Source organism: Streptopelia decaocto (assembly GCF_964273445.1).
Source record: "Streptopelia decaocto genome assembly, chromosome: 5".
NCBI classification, from domain to species: domain Eukaryota; kingdom Metazoa; phylum Chordata; class Aves; order Columbiformes; family Columbidae; genus Streptopelia; species Streptopelia decaocto.
The window spans coordinates 52,153,957-52,168,534 of NC_138659.1; the positions used below are offsets into that span (position 1 = coordinate 52,153,957).

The 14,578-nt window shown below is 37.3% G+C and overlaps 1 protein-coding gene across 6 annotated transcripts in view; it reads left to right on the forward strand.

The window, feature by feature from the left end:
- The window catches only part of PLCE1 (phospholipase C epsilon 1), a 158,776-nt gene that overhangs the window by 63,712 nt on the left and 80,486 nt on the right, over nt 1–14,578 (forward strand). For all 6 annotated transcript variants that reach the window (XM_082052587.1, XM_082052590.1, XM_082052588.1 and 3 more), the window contains exon 3: nt 6,534–6,819. In XM_082052587.1, the coding sequence (XP_081908713.1) occupies nt 6,534–6,819 (286 nt within the window). The remainder of the gene's footprint in view (nt 1–6,533; nt 6,820–14,578) is intronic.

Here is a 14,578-nt window from a genome sequence, read left to right on the forward strand (position 1 = left end):
GCAAACGTGTGCTTATAGCTCCAGCTTTTGCACTGACGAGTGGCTGCTGCAGCTCTGAGATTACCTGTGTACAGATCTCCCAAGGCTGTTCTTTGTCATCCGGACATGCCATAGCAGGTGGCGGCCATGTCACACTGCCCTTTACTGCTGTTTGTTGAACACAAACGCAAACCTGCACCAAAAGTCTGTGTTTTACCAAAAGTTCCTTCAGGTGATGACGGTTCTTCTTCTCCTGCTGGTAAAGCTGCAGGCAGACTGAATAGCAAGTGCTGTTGCTGAAACTGTCATCTGTTGTTTTGCAGGGCAGCTGTCGGCTTGCAGAGCCAACTGAAGGGTGAAATTCAAGTGCATCTCCAAAAACTGTTGCTTATGGAGATCAGCATCATGATATATAATACTTTATTTAATCTCAGATGGCTGTTAATACTTTAAGAATGTTGCCCATTAGCCAAAAAAGATGGATCATGAGATGCTGGGAGAGAATTCATGGGAATTTTTGAGTTTGACCCCAACTTGTAAAACTGCAGTTGCTTCCAGATAGCTGTTTCTATATTTGCCACAGTGCACCTAGGGAGAGAGAAGCTGCAATAGTGTCATAACAAACAGGACATCAGAGGAGCTTGGGATAATCACTAAATCTCATACAAATTTGAGTGGCAGTATGATTTACTAAAGTTTGTGGATGACTATTTGTCATCATGCACTTCATCTTGAATAGTAGGTTAGGAATGGAACTTATTGAACACATGTCAGTGAACACAGCTAGGAAACAGTCATAACAGAGCAGAGCTTTTTGCTGTTTACACCATCATCTCTGTCAAACACAGCAACATCCTTTAGCTTTGAGCAACCTCTGTAACTGTTTGAGATATGGGGCTCTGGCATGTCTTCTTGTATCTTAAGTACGTGATAGGAAGAAAGACAGATATATACACAGTTCTAGACATAACAGATAATGCATTCAGTGGTTAGTGTATTTCAGTTCTCATCATTGATATGTTAATAAGAAAATGTTACACCAGATTAATGTTTTATGAAGTCCATGGATTAAATATTTCCTTCTTCCTGAAAATAAGAAATGTATTAATAATAAACTTGTGGCACCCCATTCTTTTTCTTGTATGAGAGTCATGTAGAGATGGTTGATCTTTAATCTTTTTGACTGCAGAACATTTGAAGTGATACACATTTTAACCCAGTACTTAGTCACCTCCAGTCACTTCTTCTGATATTTTCTTTATTTTTTAATTGTAATTTTTCTATCTGGAACCCCTGGAATCCGTACTTAATGCATAATAACATAAAGCTTTTCTTCTGAAACAGATTAGCTTTCCTGAAACAGACAGATGGTGTAAAATTGTCCAAAATACAGTAAATTTATCAATTTTTTTTTAAAAGTTTATAAATTTCCAATTCTACCAAAGAGTTAACTTTTTGCAGGGGAATTTTGAGTTGAAATGAAGTTGCGTACAGATGTTTATTAATTGCTTTGCCTACAGATGTTTATTAACGTGCTGTTCAATATTAAATAATTTTTTAGGCATTTTTTTATCTACATTTTCTTGCAGTGTAAGTAAAATAGTTTTCAAAATTTTAATTGGTGACTTTAGCAGTAATGATAAAAAACATAATACAACTGTTTTTGCTGTAGCTTTTAAAGTTTTATTTATTAAAAGAGGATTTTCCCCTTGGCATTGCAAACATACATCTGCTCAGAATCTGATTTCTTGCTGTTGTCTTAACCAAATTTTGTAGTGAATTTCTCTGCAGAAATGTCTGAGCTTTATGAGAGCACAGAGAGGAAGTTGATGAAGGAAGCATCGTAACTAGATTCTGTGGTGCTGTAAGCAACAAGCAAGTAAACCTTCACAGAAATAAGATCTCTGGCAAACACAGTGCTGAGAAACAGAGGATTTGTTTGGAGCCTAAGTCAGAAAGCTGCAGTGCTTTTATGGAGCTGGCCTTCAGAGCACCGTCCAAGTGTCTTTCTACCTGTCTTGTTTACTCAGACTTCTGCTTTCAGACGAGATGTTTAAGCGATATTCAGGACATATTGTCCTGAGAGTTATCACTTGTTAATGTACCTTTCTGGTTTACTGGTGTTTAAAATCGCTTTTAAAAGGTGCAACAAATGAAGTCTTTGCATTGCAGGAATGCTGTACACAGGCTGTTGGCAGCGCTCTATGGTAGAAATGCCATGTAGGTGTAAACAGTCAGGAAATCAGACTGGAATGCATAGTGTATATATGTACATATACACACATGCATCCTACATTTCACTGCTTAATTTTGATCATTCAGATATATCAGTGGAGCTTTTTAGAAAGAGTTTGGACAGAAACAATGCAATGAATTATTAAAGCCCCATTAGGGCCTATTTTCTGATATTTTTGTAGCATAGTATCAATAAGGATAATTTTTTGTGGCTGTTCTTAACAATGAACTTTTTGGGTACACATATTCTTTATTATGATAATAAAGGTAGAGAAGTTAAGCCTGCTTCCTAATAACAGGAATAGAAATCTTTTGCTGGTTCTTAATTTTAGTTTCTGTGTCTCATATGTGCCAAGCAACTGCTAGATGTTTGGCAAAACAATAACATGCCCCAGGTTCTAAGCTTAATACTTGAGGCAGAAAAAAAAAAAAACCATGAAAAAAGGAACAGATCAAAGATTACAGTAAACAGGAAGAGATACCTGGAAGTTTAAGTAAGAAATCAGAACGATTATTTTTATGAACTACTATATCCAATATTTCCAGTACAGCAGCACCTGTGAACTCCAGCTTCATTTTGGGGGAATATCTGCCATAGGCTATAGGGCTAAGAATGGCAGTGGTGTTCAGGTTTCAGCCACTTCTATGTAGTAAACCTACAGTAATCTGTGTGAAGGAAAGGACTCAATGCAATTTGCGACAGTAGTGATGATTAAACAAACAAAAAGATTATAAGAGAAATATGTGAAATAGTTTGAAATCCAGCATGAGTTGCTTTTCTTATAGTTATTTTTAAAGTATATCTTAACAAAATATGTCTCTTGTTGCTGTAAGAAAGGTTTATTGCCTGAAGGTTATCAATAAGTTAACTTTCAGATACTATTCTAAGTTACTAGAAGCAAAACTGAGTTGTTTTTAAAGTAAAGTTTTGATGATTTATTGCATATGTTATTAAGAGCTGAAAGATCTACTTGTTTCCACTTATTTTCCAAATATGGATGTGGTTGTAAAACTACAAGGATGGAATTCTGCCTGAACTTAATCTTTATTTTAACGCTAATTTTCATTTTTGCGTTAAGAGGACATGATTTTCTTCCGTAGTCTTCTGGAAAATGTTATGTTGCAAGTAATTTTTATTTCTTTTTACTTACTGTTAAAATCTGTTTAAAAATTAGAAGAAACTAAAAATCTATCAAAGCCATAGTATACTTTCATTGGAATGATGCTGTATTAGTATATGGAGAGACCTATTTCAGCTCATGTCTTAGTTTAAAAGTGTCATTTAAAAAAAAAAGGGGGGGGGTGAGGGGAGAAGAGAAAAAGTATTTGAATGTATGCTTTTATTGTCTAAAGGAAATCTTGAGGTACTGTAGTTGCATATAAATTTTACCACTTCTGTATATGCTTACTACAGTGGTATAGATATGAAGGTTCTCCTTAAACTCCTTCCTGTAAGCATCAGTACTTGCATTGCTTAAAAAGAAATTTGAAGTATGTTTAATATTGCAATGTCTTTAGATCTGGATGCTGTCCTCAGTTTCTTGTGCGTTACTGCTTGATATGTAGTATATGAGAGACTGCAGCATCAGCCGCAGGTGGCCGTGAGGTCTGTAATTTGATGTGAAAAGCAAAAGTGAAGCAGGAGTGATGCACCGCTGTGAATCATTGCTTTTTGACAGGTAGCTCAGTTTAGTGTTGCATTTTACCCTTCTTTGGTTCACATTAATTTGTAATGACAGTAATCATTCTTTGCTGGTGATACAGATCAGTATTACCACGTCTGCCAGGATGAACTGTAAGCCCTGGCTTGAAATCAACCTTTTTGTCTCCCAAGCAAGATTAAATTTCCCCATTTGTCTGGTGCAATCCCACTGAAAGGTGATTCTCCCTGTCAGTTACCTGCGGGATATGTTCCTATTCTGATTGTTTCAGTTCTTTTCAGTGGCTGATAAGTATACGCACTGCAAGTCTGTATTTTTTTGTAACCTCATCTGTGTGCAGCAAAAGTAACACATTCACAGCTTTAACACATCAAAACAAAGTGTTTGAGAGTGTTATATGAAGTGCAGAGTCTTTGGAGACAGCTAGTGCCCTGAAGTCTACTTTATACAAAAGAGATTAATACCATTATTCTATGTATAATCTCTCCAGCAAAACACTGTCGCCTATTTCTGTCAACAAAAGATTTCTTTGCTCTGGCAGCTGGAAGAAATTTCGTTTGTGTAGGGAACAGAACGTGCCTTTAGAAGATGTGGAACCCAATTTTAAAAATATTTTGGAAAGTAACTGCAGTTTTGAGAAATTAAGTTACTTTCATTAACTAAATATTTTTTTAAAAACAAGCTAAAAAGACTGATTATGTGTGCTACATGTGACAATACTCATAATCCATGTGTAAGGCAGGTTTACTATTTTACAGTACACCTTTTGGATACATGTGCACATCCCACTGTTCCTTGCAGACACTTAGCTGATTAAAAGCTCTGCACATGTCCTATCCATGTAAGAGTGCATTTTCTTTCTGAATAATGGTGGAGATGAGCAGTGTTGTTACTGAGAATCTACAAGTCCATAAAACTGCTGTATACCTGAGAAGATAAAGAGGTTTTAGTAAAGGCTTAATATTTCTAGAAGCCTCACACCAAATCAGCTTTGGAAAATTTGAGAGAAGGGGAAGATACCACAGCATTTCACTGTGTAATGAATCACAGAAGCCGTATTTCTAGTGGAATTGCGTTACATAAGTTATTGTCAACATGTGAAAGATTTTTTTTTTATGTTAATAAATGTCAGTGCTCTTTTTGAAATAATTGAATTACGTTACTAGTTAATTATATTTATTATTATATTTTTAATAGAATCTTACTGTTTTCCTCAAGAAATTGTTAATACAAAAGTTAAAGCTAAGAAATACATACTTTAATAAATACTGTACTGTATTTGATTTTCTGTTTTATGGCAAAAAATCAATACAAATTTTTGCCAAATTTTGAATTTAGTAGCTGAATCAAAGCTGCTGCTATTCTCAGTTACTTGACCTGGATGAAAGCATTGTATCATCGTTCACAATTTCTGTTTGCAAGGATGAGATACCTTGTGGGAATGGAGCATTTGAACTCTCCTATGGCAGGGTAGATGATGGTCTTGGGACAGAATTGGCTGCATGTGCAGGTCCCTGTGCCAGGAGCCGCTTCCCTCTGTTGTGCCATGTCCTGTGTGCAGTGAGGGTGCTGGTGCCTCTGACATGTGCTGTGCACAGGCTGTGCAAACAGTTTCTTACCGTTTGACTGAACACATGTGTGCTTGCATCATGGAACTGGATGTGATTTCTGCCACGTTGATAGATGTGTTTTGTTTATATGTGGGGTGTGATGTCAACAAGAAACAAGCCATTAATCACAAAAACCAGTCATTAAGTCATCAGCTTATTTCTTGTGAAAATTGTCTCAGCACCTGTCCTTATAATAGTTATAATGACTTTTTCCTATGTTAATTTTTAGTTTGGTAGTTTATGCTTTGTAATTACAAAGCACAGATCATCAAACAAATTATTAATGTTACCCGGTAAGTCAGCACACAAAAATGCAGAGTCAAGTCTCTCCTTGTATACTAAATGAAAAGATTTCTAGCAGATTCTTGCTTTGATCATTAGACCTTTAAATAAACAAACATTACTTAGTTGCTAAGCCACAGACTGAAGTTCATTAGTGTGTTAGCACAAATATTGGAAAAAGGGGACTAAACCAATATTAGATAGAGGACCTGGGCATAGGCTGGGAGTAATGCAATGAACCTGGCACCAGAACATTTTGAAAGATTGCTCACAGTGATTAAAACCACTTCTGTTTGCGAAAACCCGCCCTATTCCGCAAGAAAAAACGTGAACCCTTAGTAGATCTGTTTTTCTACTGCTAATATCTGTAAGACTTCACTGAAACTACAGCAGACTAAATAGTCTTATAAATGATTTTGTGTATATTCTTTATTTTAAATGTTGACTGGATGTAATGATGTGGCATTTTTTAATCTAAAGGTGATCCTTAAAACTGGTTTTCATTAGAATGTTTTTAATGATAGATTGAAAGCCAGAATGCCATCTTATTTAAAAAGCCTGCTTGGGAGCCCAACTCAAAATCTTCAGAAATCAGGTTTTGGATTCATATATATTTCAGGTTTAATGCATGAGTGCAGAGTTTTAACACAGTGCCTTCTTGCAGAGGCTGTTGAACTTTATCAGACGTCATGCTAGTTAGGAATTTTTGTTGTTCAGTTTCTTATCTTAAGCAAGCTAACAGTTCATGCTTTTGTATTTTTCACAGATCTTCAATACAGTGAGAGAAGAAGGAGCAGAAGACATTTTTGAATATTTTCCTCATCTTCTGAGAAAGCTCCCGACGTTTGATACAGACTGTATGTGCAAAGGTGATGGTTTTTGTGTAAAACCATGTGTAACAGGTGCTTTCTGTCAATATCGTGCCACTTTACAGAGGACTGCACTCTCTAACTATGTAACTGGTGCTTTACTAGAAGCAACTACATCATTAGGAGCAAGAAGTGGTCTTTTAAATATCTTTGGAGGATCAGCTGGAAGAACAATGCTTAAAGGTAACGAAGATTTAATTTTTTGAACCCTGTCCACTTTAAGTATAGGGTGTATTGAAAAATATGTAATACTATATAATGTTCTCTAGCTCATATAGTCCTACCTGTAGTTGACAGCTAAGAAAGATATTAGTGTTTTCAAAGATTTTCCTTTGCAATCATTATGTGTTGTAATGACTAGCTCTATTTAATGACATAAAAATGCATGCAAAACTGAAAAGACTTATTACAGAACAGACATATTTTCTTTTTTTTTTTTTTATAGACATGATCCTGTCTGCATCCAAAGTTAATGCCTTAGCTATTGTTTTTAGAGTGTTCTTTTGTTTAGTATTTGTTATTTACCAAGTGCTCCTGCTTATGGTCTGACTTGGATCAGGACTTCAGGATGGAGTGTATACTCTATGCGGTTATTATAGTTGCATTAGACAACGAGCTGTCAGTATAGCTCTGTGTGATAAGTATGTACAATTCATTACTGATTTATTGTTGGTCTTCTCCAAGATCCATCATCTTTCCTAGTATTGGATCGTTTCAAATAATGCGGGTATTGTCTGTTTGGAAAATGCTTATTGGAGGGTGGATGTTATATACTAACTTTCCATGCTGATCGTCTTAGTGTTCAATAAGAATACCATTATATGATTTCGTTTGGTCAGTTTTGGAAGTTAAACAGGACAAAGGCATTTTTGGTACAAATTCATTGCATTAAAAGTGATGTTTGTACAGAACAGTAATTGCATTTTAAATTCATTTTTAATTAATACCTAGAATATTCCCTAGGGTACTCATTTAGGGATTTGTCATCATCTGATACACTGTAACAAAAGGGTGTAGTATCTCAGTTGTACAATTGTAAAATTGAAGTATGTGGGTATTGCAGCTTGCACAAAATTTTACAAGATTATGACAAAATCAGTACAGAATTCTCAGTGTAGTTCCTTAAGTAGTGCAAGATACTGACCTCATTTTTACAGACAAATAATCATATAGTTTTGTCTCAGGTCAGGTTATCTTATTTTTATCCCAAAGAATTTTCTAGTTTAAAATAGTCTCTCTTTAGGTGAATCAAATTGCAGAGAGAGGCACTAAAATGGTACAAGAACAACAGGTACAGATGGCAAACTGTAGCATCTGAGTGAATTTCAGCAGTATGCTGAGCAGCAGTACTGAGCTTCACAGACCTCATCGTCTGTGAGAGACAGATGTGTACAACCCAGTGTCCTATTTTGGTAGGGTTTTCCCTTTTTATTTTGTGTTAATTTGTTCTGGGGCATTGAGTGCTTTAGAACAATAAACACATTCCTGCAGCAGCTCTGGAAAGCAAGGTTAAAAGAACTGAATCGTGTACTTGGTGGTAGAATATGGTAGACCTTCTTCCTACAGAGTGGAAGGAGAGAGCACAGGGTTTTGATGCCCCAGACCTGATTGGACTCTTAAGGATGCTCTGTCCCCTGAGTACAGCTGTCAGCCTCCCATGGGGCATGTTGCTGCAGTGTGCCAAAGCCCAGCTGGTGACTGTCACCATAGAGCTGCTACTCTGAGTTCTGAAACTGGAATCAGCAGCAGCAGTAATTAGCTGAGGCTTACTGCTGTGCTAATGTGGCTGTATTGTTTTACAGAGCCTGAGCTAGTGATGGCACGTGTGTGCTCTGTGTACCAGCACACTTTGCACTAATTTAGGGATCTCTGCACTGCGTGTATTATATGATGTATGCTTCTGTAGTTGTATTCTGAGCCCAAGCAAGGACTTAAAAGAAAAGGCCAAGATCTTGAACTTGATTTGCAACCTGTGTAGATTGTAGAGATTTGATTTGCTGTAGTCTCTATTGAGGAAGAGGTGTGCTGCAGCTTTAGGATACTGAAGTCTTCTGGATGTGGAAGGTTCATGTTCAAGTATATCAGAGTGGTTTAATATAGTTGAGAAACGACAAAGGTATCGGTAACAGCATCATGTCTAAAGACATTTACAGTGTTACTTAGCGATGTTATTAACTGAGACATTAGCATTAGCAAGGAACCCAACAGTATTCTGAATTCAGGTTTGCAGTTATCATTAATGGGTGTATACTTTTAAGAAAGAAAATAATAATTTCCATGCAGATTGATTTAAAAGGTTATTTTCATCTGTCCAACATCCTCTCTTACTGCTGGATTTAACTTCTACCATAAGCAAATCTCATCTAAACCTGAGAACTTTTAATTGACATGGATAACAACTCTGTCGTCAAATGCAATGGAGGTTTTATCGCAGGATACAGCATGTTATTGGAACACTTCACTTAGTAGTTGTTTGAAGGTGTTGAATATGGAGTATACTGATCCTGGTGTAGTTTAATAGTTACTGTAGTTTAACTCCGGTAGGCAGCTAAGTACCATGCTGCTGCTCACTTAATCTGCTGCAGTGGGATGGGGGAGTGAATTGGTGCAAAAATTCGCGGACAGTTTAATAGATAAAGCAAAAGCCACGAGCACAAACAAAGCAAAACAAGGCATTCATTCACTGCTTCCCATCAGCAGGCAGGTGTTTAGCCCTGTCCAGGAAAGCAGGGCCCCATCACACTTAATGGTCGCTTGGGAAGACAAACGCAGTAACTCTGAATGTACACCCTTCCTTCTCTTTCCCTCAGCTTTATATGCTGAGCATGATGTTATATGGTGTGGAACACCCATGGTTGTTTGGGGTCAGCTGTCCTGCCTGTGTCGCTTCCCAACTTCTCTGCACCCTCAGCGCACTTGCTGGCAGAGCGGCATGGGAACCAGGCAAGTCCTGACACTGTGTAAGAACTGTCCAGCAGTAACTAAAACATCCCTGTGTTATCAACACTGTTTTGGTCACAAATCCAAAACATAGCACTATGTGAGCTACTATGAAGAAAATTAACTCTGACCCAGCCAAAACCAGCACCATAGTGAAGGTGATATTTCCATCAGCACTTGTGCTGTATAGCTCTCCAGAAATGGTTCAAACTGCTGTGTGTTTCATGCTGGCCCTACAAACCTATTTCAAAGAAGATAGCAGTATATCTAAGTTAAGAGCGTCGTATATTACAGGGAGACCAGGGAGATGAAAATAAATGTTTGCTCTGACAGTCAGAGGTTGTGAATGCCCATGTAGGAGTGTCAGTGCTGTGCAGTGCCCTGAATTAATATCAGCAACAGGAAATTGTCTTTTCAGGAAGTGTTTCCACATGTTGCTCAGCCTGTTGAAGAACAGAGAGAAGACCCCTTCTCTGTTTTTACTGTTTTGATCAAGAATAGCAAATGTTTCTTCTTACTGTGTTTCACAAATTGTGACAAGACAGATTTTTCAAGTGTTGGCTTTCTCCCATAAAATATTAAAGCATGGATTCTCAGATCTTTGTATTTATTTATTTATTTTTTTTTGTTAGTAGAACATGTCTTACAGTTTATCATTTAAAACTCTACTTAAGAAAGGATTTGTAGGAATATATCATAATCCAGCTGAAGGTCCAAGCATGAAGGTCCTGATGGAAGTTCAAGCGGGCACTGATATGATGTTCGTTTCTTTCTGAAAGGAGGAAATCATGAACGCCTCTTTTGTGCAGGATAGTGCAGTGCACTTGACCTGTTGCTGACTCATTCAGACCTACGCTGGGGTATTCTCCTGGTGCAGGGAAATCCCCTATAGTGGTTGGTTTGAAAGCAATCTAGGCGGCCCCAGATAATAATGCTTCAGAATATGACTCTTTCTTGTGGTGGCACTAGACTGAAGTGGAGGTAGTATGAGCATCATTGCACCATACTTCACTATACAGAGGTAGGGATGCCCAAAGGTAGCAATTATATTGATTACTTGAAATAAATAAAAGGAACCACAAACAAATGAAAATGTGAACACCAATAGGACTGATACAGGTGGAAATAGAATGCATTATGAAAACAAAAAATTATATGTTTATTTTAATATATCTTCATTTTTAATATATCTTACATTTTTGTAAACATAAATAAAAGAATTCTTGAACTATCTGGTCACTGTTCTGCCATTCAGAAATTTGCCCTATAAATTTTGTGATACCTAAAACCATTGTAAAGAAAAGCTGAAAGAAGTGGTTAATGATCATGAAATAATTATGGTAAAATATTCTTTGTGGTGGATACAGTTCAACAGATCTTTATTTTGTAAAGATGTGCTGCATAAAGGTGCTATTGAAGACTTGCCATATTGCATGTTACTACTTACAGTGTTAGACAATGACAAATACTTTTGCATATTAGAATAAAAGTTTACACATCTGAGGCTCTGAACTGATGGTAAGTGGCATTCCCAGCATCAGCTTTCATTACCTCTCACTCCTTCCTGTGTTCCTAGAAACTGATTTCACTTCAAAAAATCCTGTAAAAGAGGGGAACAATAAGCTATGAACTCACCTTGTCCTAGTGTTGCCACTGAGAGCTTCATTTTGTCAAATCATGTCCTAAGTTAGAGATCTCTAAATTGCCTTAGAGATTTTTATATGTATTATGGATTTCAGTTCCAAATATTTACCTATTACAAAACAAAATACTTTGTGTTTAAAACATGATGTGATTAATATTTTAGTTTTTCATGCCTGTATACATTGTCATGTATTTTAATTAAACATATCATTACCTTTTTGCAGGTATTATGCAAATATATTCTTAAGTGTAAGAGGACTATTTTTATTTTATTCAAAAATATGGATTATATGGCTAATAGTTTAATTTTGTAAAATGTTTGGGAGTTAGGTGGGTTGTATATGCATCTTACTCTAAAATTACCAGTGACAAATGATTTTGAAGAAAAAGGTCTTTTAATAATGTATATGGAACAAGGTTTAGCTCAAAAGAGTTTTCTTGCAAGTAAACATAAAATCAAAAGCTTCAGTTTATTGGCTTTTAAAACATTTTTTAAAAAATAAGTATAGTTATTTCTGTTCCAAATTAGGAAATAGCTTGGTCAAGCCTTTTTTTTAGGGCCAGGAAATATTGTCTATCTGCTTTGTTCTTTTGGAAGTTCTTGTGCTGTCACAGAAATGTGTCCCACTGGAGGAAGTAAAAACTAACAGATGTGTGACTGTACTGAAGGGAAAAGTTGAGTAACACACCTATGCAATTTTTTCAGTGAGGGTGATAGCTCTCTTAAGAATCAATTTCCATCTGAACCTGAAAGGTATTGTAAAAATAATTATCGTACATTAGCTAATAATGAGTGGTTTATTATGGAGTTCATTTATAGGCTCAATGTAGTCATGTCGTTAGACATGTGACTGTGAACTGTAAAATATTACTTAATGGGCATGTGACTGGGCAGCAGGTATAGAAACGTGTTGCTTCTCCTCATGCCTTCTGGCTTTGTGGGAACCACATTTCCACATTTTAGTCCCCTTTTTTTTGTTAACTCAGTGGTACTCAGAATTGCGCCAAAGTGCTTCACTCACACAAGCTTTTTACTGTCTGGGTTTTTTTAATTGTGAAAATGTACAAAAGTGTCCCTATTTTTTGTCTACAACATGATGACTTACTGTCAAACCTTGTCCAAAACAGTTAAAAGAGCCAGCAGAGCATAAACCTCTTCTTCTACCTTCTCATCTAGTCACTTGAAGCCCTCATAGCACATGGAGCACAGTGTATGTACCTTTACTATTCAGACTGGGAATAGATGCTTTTTACAGAGGTGAGAGACTCTCAGGGAAAGTACTCGAAACTCTTCCTTTCTCTGACCAATTAAAAAAAACCACAACTGTTTTGTGCACTTGCGTTATCACTAGTTACACCAGCATGAAGAATGAAGTTCTTCTGGTAAGAAAGTCACAAGCTGTTTAGAAAGTCACAGCTCAGACTAATAACTTCAGTCTTGAAAACTGAAAAGCTGACGCACTGGGATCACAGAGTGGGTGGACTGCTGAACTCCACACTTCATGATTTCTGAGTTGCTCTACTGGGCAGCCCACATACAGATTGTATTGCAGTATATCCAGTCTTGTGCCAAAGACGTCTGTAACATGATCAAGGTCCATGTCATGTAGATGTGTATCTTCCACCAGATAACACCATTCCTTAGCTTTGCTACAAGTTAAACTTCAGTACAGACATGAAACTGTGGACACAACTTAGATGGCTTTTAACTCCAAGAGTAATTATTACTGCACTTGGAATGATTTTCAAGACAGTTCTTAAAAAGCTTCAAAAGTAGAAGTGAATTTGTTTATTAAAACCAGTCTGTATCAGCCAGTCTTGAAAAGATCTCAAGGGCTGTTGGATTTGTGTTTGCAGGACCTCTTCTGGATCAGACAACATTCCACTACTTTTCTTTCAAAATGTTTGCAATTCCTGGAGATAAAGTTCAGCACTCTCTTGCATAATCTGTTTAAAGAGGAGCCCATTACTTTAATGGGGAGTGTCATTCATTATTTAAAAGGAAGACTTCTCAAAACCCTTGTGTGTGCTGTAGTTAGGGATTTTATGGAGTATCTGCCCCAGATACAGGGATTCTGCAAACATAGAGTCCCTAATGCTGGGATAGGCTCCTGGTTTTATGTCTCCCTAGCACTGTGCACATTGTGAATTCTTTGAGTTCAGTCCTTCAGGAGTTATTTAGTGACCTGAGCTGCAAACCTTACAGTCACAACTAGTCCAGCTCCAGGAAATACTGTTCTAAGGTTTTGTTCAGTAGCTAAGGATGCTCTGAGTCCCCAGGGCTAGGATGGTCTTGCAGGCAGATCAGCTGCCAGTGTGGTAAGTTCCAGAGGAAGCTGGCAAACATGCTAGACCTCCAAAGCCAGAATTCCCAGTCATGTGGATCTGAGACTTGAGAGTCTTTACTCATGTAGGGCTTGCTCTGTAGGAGACTTATCTCTCGGGTCTGGAGCAGCGAGCCTGCAAGCCCTGCTCTCAGATGGCTCACAGGGATGTGAGGCTCCCGACTGAGGAGCTGCGATTCAGGTCCCAGTAGCACAGGGACAGTCTGAGAGTGGACCCCTGGGAAACACAGATGCCTAGAGTTCCCACAGCTGGTCAGTTACATTCACATCCTTGTCAGCATCTTTGTTACTACAGAGAACTTAATTTTCACGTATGAATGCTGAAGACTTTTCAGCTGCACTGTTAGCACCTCCGTATGTGACTCAAAATTTCTGGTTAGTAAGAAGTTATGAGAATGTCTTTCAATGGGATTTGGATTGAAACCAGATTTCTTCCCGTAGAAAGGAAATCCTGCTTCTCAGCCTGTTCTGTTTCTCACAAATGGATTGTTACAGAAATTTGTTCATAGTTGTGAACAGGCCAGAGCTTTCACTGGAATAATATTTGAAGACGCAGTCATTGTCACAGTTTATGTGGTGCTGACGTTTTTATGCAGAATGTGGAAAAAAATGGTTTGGGTTTTTTTTTTTTTCATCCTAAAGAAGGAACTAGAGTATGTGAAAATGTGTGCTTTGTATTAAGAGTCATTGTTGGAAAGAAACTTTTATACCCTTCCTGCTCTGCCTCTCCCTCCCCCCTCACAAGGATAACTATGGCTTTGTAATCTAAGAAAAACAAAAATGAAGTGAAAAGGTGTCTGAGGATGGAGCAGACTGCAAACACTTTGTGTCGGTATTCTTTTCACTTTTGCATCTTTCAAAGCTATTAAAGCCTGATGCCACTTTCTTAAGTGATAGAAATTAGACTACATCCTTGTTCACTTTTCACCTTCCAGAGACAGCTCACTCAGATCTTGTTAAACAGACAACAATTTTTGACCAAGAATAGAAGGAAACTAATTTGTCATAAAATG